General features: G+C 34.8%; 1 protein-coding gene across 1 annotated transcript in view; it reads right to left on the bottom strand.

Annotated features, from left to right (window-relative positions):
- LOC105178147 overlaps positions 4348-9434 on the bottom strand; it is a 6176-nt gene continuing 1089 nt past the window's right edge. Inside the window, exons 2-6 of the mRNA XM_020699085.1 lie at positions 9039-9401; positions 6078-6163; positions 5648-5958; positions 5492-5563; positions 4348-5412 (exon numbers count right to left, since the gene is read on the bottom strand). Of these exons, the coding sequence (XP_020554744.1) occupies positions 5127-5412; positions 5492-5563; positions 5648-5958; positions 6078-6163; positions 9039-9401 (1118 nt within the window). The 3' untranslated portion in view covers positions 4348-5126. The remainder of the gene's footprint in view (positions 5413-5491; positions 5564-5647; positions 5959-6077; positions 6164-9038; positions 9402-9434) is intronic.

Here is a 9434-nt window from a genome sequence, read left to right as displayed (position 1 = left end):
ATAGACACATATCAACTACTACTATATATATATATAGTATTTAATGTTTATTGGTGACAAAAGGGTTGGAACTTCCACAACCCCAAATGCAAATACTTTATTGTTTTGACTATGAACACAGAGGAATACATTCGGTCCACTAACCAGTAACAACTATACTCTATTTTACATGTTGTTCAGATTGGGAGGAATAAAATTAAACTCCTCCCCATAGATGTGACTAAGTTTTGAACCCTACTCAATAGTAAGAATTCTCCTTACGATCCAGCTTGCTTACCGCTGGACCAAGAACTTGTTAGTGCTGCGCCAAGTATTTCTCTTGTTGGTTTTCACCACACGTGTCCTCGTCCCATATTCGAGATGAAACTAGTCCTATTTCGGGCGGAAGCAGAAAGAAATAAACAAGATTTTGAGGCCTGCGGTAAGAATTTGCTGTAGATTCAGCTTGTTTAGCATTGGACTGACAATTTGTTGTTTCTTGTTTTCTTTTGATTTTTCATCACACCTAATCTCATATAAGCAAAAGAATAAAACCCCTCCAATCAACAAAATCTTGAGTTGTGACTGAAGAAACAAGCATTTATTAGTGCAGCAGCAAGGGTATATATATATTTCACACTTTAATGTGTGTGATAAAAATGAAGTGATGAAAAGTTCTGTTTAGAGTATATGTATGGGAAGAAGGAGTAGATGTTGCTTTCATTCTACTTTTATGGTTTTGATGAGCAAAGTGGACCACAGTTGAATTAATGAGAGGGTTTTCTTTCACCAAATCACATGTATATGGCTTCTTCATCTTCATCACTTCATTCGGACAATTCCATTTGAATATTCTCTTGCCTTCACTCATTTTTTCTTATGGGATTATATATTAGTTATAGCATAAGCCATTTATTTCTTTCTGCACCAATTGCTTGACTCTCACTTTTCCACATATGTATGTCCCTTTTCAAATTACCCCACCCCACAGAGTTATGAGCCATTTTTATGGCTAGGTGATGTTTTTTTTTTTTTTTTTGGGTGATAATTGTATGATTATATTAATTTATTTATAAATTAAGCAATATATTAGTTTAATCGATATATTAATATTGATCAAATTATATTTTATCCTCCTGTATTTTTCAAAAATAGCTAAAACTCCTTTGTATTTTAGAAATAAGCAAAAAAACAATCCGTAATTTCTAAAACCCCGTGCGAGTACTCTTCTTCCATTAGAAATTAACGAAAGGTGGAGTGCACTCACGGGGGGTGGGCATAAATTTTTTGTAGGTTTTGGCTTGTTAATTTAGAAAAATGCCCTATATTGTATTTAAAATTACCATATTCAAATTTACTTGATTTAACATTGTTTTTAATGATTTTTTTTCATTTCATCCCTCTAAAAATTAAATAATTTTGTTTTTCAATATATTTATTGAAATTTCAAAATACAAAAAAAATATGGATATTTTTTTTATAAAATTATAATTTGAATTACAAAATTCAATTAAAATCATTAGTCAAAAAATAATATATTAAGTTCATTTTTCAAAATTTAAATATTTATATCAATGCAATATTAATGAACAACAACAATAATAATAATAATAATTTATTAATTAATTTAAATGAATACTCTATGTAAATATATTTTAATAAATTATTTACTATAAGTAATATTTATATTTAAATTACTAGTATAATAGAAAGTTTTAATACTTTTTCTTTTCTTATTTCTAAATTTTAAAAAATCAAAATTTCTTATTATTTTAAAACTTTTCTTTTTCTATAAAAAAATTAATTTATAATAAAAATCAAAAAAAAAAAGAAAAGAAAAAGGGGCGATGGCAATGTGAAGCTCCATGGGCGACCATCGCGTTGTGATCGCCCATGAATGATCTGGGCGACGGTGGGGGGGGCGAGGGGGTTGGGGTGGGAGGGGGCGAGGGTCGGGGGGGGGGTTTGTATTACTCAGTAAAAAAATACCCCTTTCGTTTGTAATTAACGGAAGGTGCATTACACCCACTCATTGTGCATTTACGGGTGTTTTTTAGCTGCTTTGATCTTATTTTCTGTGTTTTTTTCTAAAATACCCTTATGGTGTTTATATGTTTCACATGTACATCTTTTACTTATTTTGAATGATTTTTTTTAATTTTTGCATTTTCATTAATCTAAAAAATAAAATATTTTTTAAAATATATTTACTTACAAATATGAAAAAAAATATAGTTTTTAATTTTATAATTTAAATCAAAATATTAAATTAACATCATGGTATAAATATTAATATAGTAAAATTGATTTTTCAAATTTAAAATATCTTAATTAATATAAATGTTGATAATTATAAAAATATATAATATTAATAATTTAAAATTATTCTTTAGTTAAGAATATTTAAATAACTTATATTTGAATTTAATAATTTTTATAATTATTAAAATTGAAATTAACTTCCCTTTAATGATATTTAAAAATAATTATTTTTAATTTATTTATTATAATTTTAATTAATTTAAAATTCAAAATACAAAAATTAAAAAAATATAAAAGAAATGGGACGGTGGATACCGCCGTCCGAAATTATTGGCGATCGTGGCTTCCGTTGTCGCCCAAAGGGTGATCGCACGCCCAGAACTGCTGTTTTGGGCAACGGCCCTTTCGTGGGAGGCGACGGGTGGAAATGGGGTGTGGGGAGGGTGGCGGGGGAAGGTTGGACTATGGAGAGGACAGTAGGAGTAGAGGGTGGGTGGGGAGGGGCGGGGGGTGGGCGGGGGGGGGAGGGGGGGGATTATAATGTATATTTAAAATTAGTAAAATGTAAAACTTTGATTTCATTTTTAAATTTATGATCCAACGATTACTAAGATAAAAAATAATATATACTAAAAAAAGGGTATAGTAGTCATTTTATAAAAAGTTGACGTTGTTAGTTATATTCAACGGAGATGGACGATTGAGTTACATTTAAGAAAATACACCAGGGTAGCCTAGTTTTGAAATAGAGGGGGGTTTTTAACCAATTTTTTAAAATACATGGGGTTTTATGCATTTTAGCCAATAATTTAAAATCTAATGGTTGAGATAGATTGATTAAATCATACTACTATTATGCAGTGAAAAAGACCCAACGATTATAATAATAAAAATAATATATAATAAATTAGAGCATTACGATCTTTGACAAAAAAAAGTAACGCTGAAACCTTCGATTAAGTGTTTTATATTTAAGAAAATAGAGGAATTTTTTTTTGTCTATTTTAAAAACATAGACGGACTTTTAGCTTAATTTTGAAAACATAGGAGGGTAATATGCAATTTGTCCCATTAATATTCTACCATATACGGTATTAAACAAGGAGATCCATTATCTCGTACTTGTTATTTTTCTACTTGGAAGCATTTTTATGTTTTTTGCAGAAGGCCAAAAGCAGGGGAGTGTCTATCACTTCACATGCACTTTGTATATCTCATCTTCTCTTTTCCGATGACAACTTGCAATTTAATGGAGCAAAAGAGGAGGAATTCTGGGGGCACTCAGAAATTGTGTGTGAGTTTCATCAAGTGAGGGTTTGGATGTTGCAATATTAGCACAAGGGTCATTTTTAGAATTAGACCTAACCTTAAGAAATATGCTTCTCATTTATTCAAAACATAATTCTTGTTGATTTTTCATTTTCCTATTCTTTCATTCATTAAACCTTTAATGGAGCATCAAGTGAATAAGTGAAGTGTAGAAATCAAATCAAGAAGAAAGTCATAGAATCAGCAGATATAGAGAATGAAAGCAGCTTATTTTGGAACTCAAATCAAAAAAGAAGAAAAAATGCCTAAGTGAATCGACTCAAAATGTACAGTGAGTCAGGTTAGGTTAATCCAGCCCAAAATTGAATTGAACTAATAAGAAAATAAATTGATTTAACCTAGGCCCATTTAGAATCGAGCCGATCCTATACTAATCCCTAAAATCAATACCTAAAACCAGTCCATCCCAATGGCCTAGGACTACCTGATCCTGGCCTAGGCCTGAGTCACGCTCTGTTTTGCATTTTTTATTAAGTATACATTTTTTCGTGTGATTTAATTTATTATTTATTTATTTTAATAAATTTAAATAATTATTTATAAAAAAACTCAATATCATAAAATAAAAATTAACAAGCACGTCTAGGCCTCAACTAGGCAGGTTCATGAGTTTGGACCTGAATTTAAAATGAACCTAATGGAAGCCCAGTTAAAAGCCTAGGACCACCCCAAAACCGGCCATGACCAGTAGTGGGATGGTCTTAGGCCGAGCTTTTACAAGTTGGTCTGCACTGATCTTAGACCGACCCAGCATAATGTGTACCTTGAAATCTGTACTAAAATAACTCTTGCATCGATATGATCCACCACTGCTTCACAAAACTGAAATTATGTAGCAGATTTTTTTACTTCCATAGTTGCATCATTTGATATGAACTTGAACACATCTACGGGGACACAAATTTATCTCAAACTACCAGCAGAAAGCCAGAAACACATGAACTGAAACATGATACAAAAGTCAGTCCTCACTGAAGAATAGTGAGAACAATTTGTGACTACACCCAACCAAAAAAGAATAATTGGACCTTTTTTTTTTCTTTTGACTCATCAGAATTCTAAACCCAACTCAAACTTAATCCAGTCTGGTTTGGTGTAATCTTTTTCCGCGAGCTTAGAATGAGCATCAATATGAAGCTTGATTGGTTCAGATTCAACAATTCATTTGCGCCTGCTGCCAAAACTTGGAACGTCATATCAGACGAAGGCTTTATCTGTTCCATGGACATGAAATAATTTAACTGTCTGTTTGACATGGAAGCATGGCAACCGCACCAAAAAACACCACTTTCCCATGAGCTCCACCCCGATGTTTTCCAACCTCAAACCAACTTGGAATTTTAAAGTACAAACATGGATCAAAAGAACAGTTGCTATACCCATACGCAAGCACACATACTGCATTATCCAGATTGACGACTCCTGCACTGATAAGATAGATAATACCTGGTGAGAAAAACCAGTTAGGTTCAGCACAATTCTGCACCGAACAGCAACTCTTCACTACAATTGGCAGGAGTCCACACATGTAACAGCCATCTCATCTCTCTATGACATCAATTTTCTGAGTTAGCACGGAACCTTCTCCGATTTCCATGACCTTGTCGGATTCGGCCTGAATAACGGGCATCTGTATTATCTACGATCAATCTTCTCCCATGGTCCATCCTATCCCCTCTTCCAACAGCTGGCTTTCCTGAAGAACGTCTTGGTCTTGAAGCATAATACTTCCTCGATCTGTCCGCTTCAACCAACAATGGCTGCAGCCCTTCCAGATCAGGTTCAGGGGCATATCCAGATGGTCGTTTGGATTCGTCCATTCTCCTAAAGGTTATTGATATCCTGGCAACAAATAACTACGAATCAGAATACTTAGTGAAACCATGATGAAAGAAGAAATCCACCTTAGTTCCAATAGTACCTTTTCGCAGGGACTGCTGGCACGCAGTGTTTAGCCACATCAGCTCCATTTCCATTTATAACAAGAACGGATCTGGTTGAAATTAACAAACAGGTGGATCGCTTAAATGAAAGAAAATCTGTATACGGAAGTTTTTTTGCGCAACAAGTTACTTACCCGACAGGCAGGGGAATTGCATAAGAACCAGCAAACTCACCAGCACCTACTATTTTCAAGTTTGAACCGAAAAGAATCTCGCACTCACTTAGAAATGAAACAGTAGAAAATGGTCTAACGAAATCATGATTATCGATGTGAGGTGGTATACAGTCCCCCTCTTCATAGATGTTCACAATACAGCTGTCAGGGACACAAGATGGCGGCAGAACATGCCACCTGACAAGCCTTTTGATCATAACCTTGAACAGATGAGGCAAAGGATCAACAGTTTCATTCTTGAGGATGCCTGGTGGATTACCATTTTTATCCTGCCACCCAGAAAAAGTTCATTTGAGGCTTTTTAAATCTAAACTTCCATAATATGGTAGCTATCTGCTGAAACTGTATGGAATTTTCAAATCAGAAGCAACATCCCAAGGGAACTTACTACGGCATAATTGTAACAGCAACCAAATTGCAGAGTTACACGTCCCTTTCCTCTCATCCATTTTTGAGGTGCAGAGAAAGTACGCTCTGAAATAAAATTTTCAAGAAACAAGCATATTAACTGGAACAGTTTGGTAAATAAGATTTAAAGAAAATTACTCTAACCATTAGACCTGTAACCTTTATAATGGAACATAAATTCAATGAAAGTCCAGGAAGTCACAAAAGGTAAATTGACGTATGCAATTGCAATACAGATGCCACAACTTGAGAGATGTCCACTAGGCAACTTGAGAGCACAAAGAAGAGAAAATATTCAATTTATTCAAAACAGGAAAGAAATATCAAAATGTGGGACCAGAAAGTGGCATAAATTCATATCAACTTCAACTCCAGAAGGCTGGCACTTTTCCTTTTCCCTGGTCAGGAGGACGGGCTGGGGTGATTAGAAGCAAAACTGGAAGATTGAACTGAAAGAAGAGATATGGTATTTTAGCAATATATGGCAAAGTTACACAGTAGTAAGCTAAATCATTTCGGATCTGGATCTCAGACATTTCAAATCAAAGAGAATCCTGCAAACTTCAAATTTTGTGCAGATTTACCAACCCAAATGGGGACAAAAAGTTATTAATTCCCTAGGTGAAATTTTTGTACTCTCTTCTGTTCCCAATTACTTCCTCTTCAGTTACATGATAATTCAAGGAAAAACCTGTCACGCAACAAAAAGGTCCCAAAACTACATCACTTAAAGCACTTCAAGAAAACAAGAGTAAGAGGTAAACATGTTCCCGGAACCTTTATGTTCATAACTTATACAAGGAAATCCACAATATGCTTTAGCTTTTCGAATTGGAAACTCAATTTGAGGCATTAAAGATGAAAAGGCACACAGTAAATGTTTTCTCACAGTGAAACAAGTTATCAATGTCCCTCAATTTGCAAGAAACCATTAAAGTCTGCTCATCCATAAAAGCCACCAGTTTTAACTGAGAAAAGTTTGCAGAAGCCACAAACAGATTAAGTTTTGCTTCATAGCAAATAGAAATATCAAAATGGTAAGAACAGTCTTGTATTGGTGTCATTTTTTGGTAACACAACAATAGCAACAGACAGACTGCTATCTCATTCTAGACAGAAAAGCATGGATTATATCATTGCCGTTTCAAAGTTCCTATTCAAGTGCTCTGCACAAATTCATACCACAGATTTCATAAAGGTTTCATTCATTTAGCACGAAAATAATACCATAACCGTCACAAGATGGAGAAAATCCAAGATCGCAGAGTCTCTTATACTAAAGGTAGGTTCACATTTCTAGGGTGAAAGGTATTTTTTTCAAGTAAATTCTTGAAATTCAGCAACCATACAGAAAAGTCAAAGCAAATTTATGTTAAGTACATGAAAACTATTGACTGTTAGCAGATAGTAACCTATTGCGAATCATTTCGCTAGATGTGGGAAAATCTACAGAAAGTTTCATCATTTCCAACAACTTGGTTATAGAGATAACGGTTTTCAATCGTACTTAACAGTATATTCTAATGAATTCTCAAACCAATACAATTAATCTCAGCAATTTCAATGATTTCAGCATATATACTGAAAGTCTCCAATTCAGTACTAACCTCATGAATTACTACAAATTTAAGCACAAACCAACAATTTTCCGGTTGTATAAATAAATGCCAAATGAAATTAGGAGTATGAATGCCAAAGAGAAAGTATGTAGTGTTTTGCAGAAAGGTGAGTGGAGAAGAGGGAAGAGAAGTAGAAAGAAGAATTAAAAGAACTGGAAGAGTGAAGAAAGAAACAACCAAAAGAAGAGGAGAGAGATAAAGACAGAAGAGGGTAAAAAGTCAGAGAACACCTATTCTGGGTTAGGCTAACTTAAGAAACAATCTAGATTTGTTTAACTATAGTTTGTCCAGTGCCCTCAAAAAAGACCACAGGCACAAGCCTCATTGAAGGCCTGCACCCAGCCTCATTTTTCACTTTGCAGCGCCTCACACCTAAGCAAGCCTTTAACAACTGTGACCCATTATTGAGAGTCGTCAGTGTACAGAAAATGTCTGCATCCAAACACAGAAACAGCTACAGAATTGATTCCTAACATCATACAGAAGACAAATAGCTCAAGTTTAACTCTCTAGAATAGCCCCCAAAGCATCGATCCACAAGCTATGAACATTTCTTTAGATAATGAACAATATCAGAAGAGAAAAGGCAATTATTGCTAACATCCAGCGGAATAGGAAATAAGACACCATACACATTAATCAACAGAGAAAACTCCCCACTGAGTTTTGTGTAACAAGGATCACTGTCAAGGTTTCCAAAACTGTCCTAAAAGGCCTAAGAGCATTAGCACAGGTGAACTATTCGGTAATTTCCAAAGCAGGTTATCATTACATTTATAAGTTAACTCAAACTCAATCAGAGTGGCAAGCCTCGAATCTTGGCAACCAATTCAATAGTTCCCAAACGAAACAGTGGGTTATGAAGGAGGGGCGACACCACAGACCCATTGGTGCAGAGAGACCATTCCCAGGAAAGCAATATAAGTGGAATGAGTGAAATGGGTTTCTCCTTCTTATTTTTGCCTACCCCACCAAGGCTATAATAGAAAGGTTTTCTCCAATACTTGTCTTTTGTTTAGTCGAGTAAAATCATAAAATAGACGTGTCCATGACCTCAGTTAAATTGAATGTTTCATTTTGCATTGCCACGTGGTTTTAGTTGAAGATAATGGATAAGTGAAAGCCTAGGGTGTATTTAAATGTTTTGTCCCTTAGAAGTAACATAGGAAATTAGTGGAATCAAATTATCCGTGTAAGTATGGAAATACTTTGAGTAAGAAATTTGCCAGTTTCGGAAACGGCATCATCATCAAGTCTAAGGGCTTTAGAGACGTGAACCAAAAAATTGCCTTCTGTCAGTTAACTCATGCCAATAAATTCACCTTTCAGCTGTCCATTCCTTCCCATCTCCTCGAGCTGTTCGACATAACTAACAATCCTCTTCTGTTCTGCAGCACTGAAGACACCTTTATGTAACTCCAGCCCATCCAGTATGTTGACAAATTTTCCATTAACTCTTTCCAAACATATGAAATCCTTCTTCCTCTGAACACTACTAAATCGAATATACTCTCTCTGGTCTCTCGACAAAGCCACTTTCGGCTTAAGTTCATCAACTGATGTTCGCTCCACAGAAGAATCATTCATGTTGATAAAACTACCCACTTCATTCTCTTCTGCTGCAAGATCATCCTCCAGAGCCATATCAGCCCAAGACTTTTTCACAGTTGGGCTTGCAAGTGGTGCTGAGGAGTTAAATGTTTCATTTGCTGACGATG

Source organism: Sesamum indicum, linkage group LG15 (assembly GCF_000512975.1).
Source record: "Sesamum indicum cultivar Zhongzhi No. 13 linkage group LG15, S_indicum_v1.0, whole genome shotgun sequence".
In the NCBI taxonomy this organism is placed as follows: domain Eukaryota; kingdom Viridiplantae; phylum Streptophyta; class Magnoliopsida; order Lamiales; family Pedaliaceae; genus Sesamum; species Sesamum indicum.
Note: the sequence above shows the minus strand (reverse complement) of the source record. Positions and strands in the feature narration are given on the sequence as shown.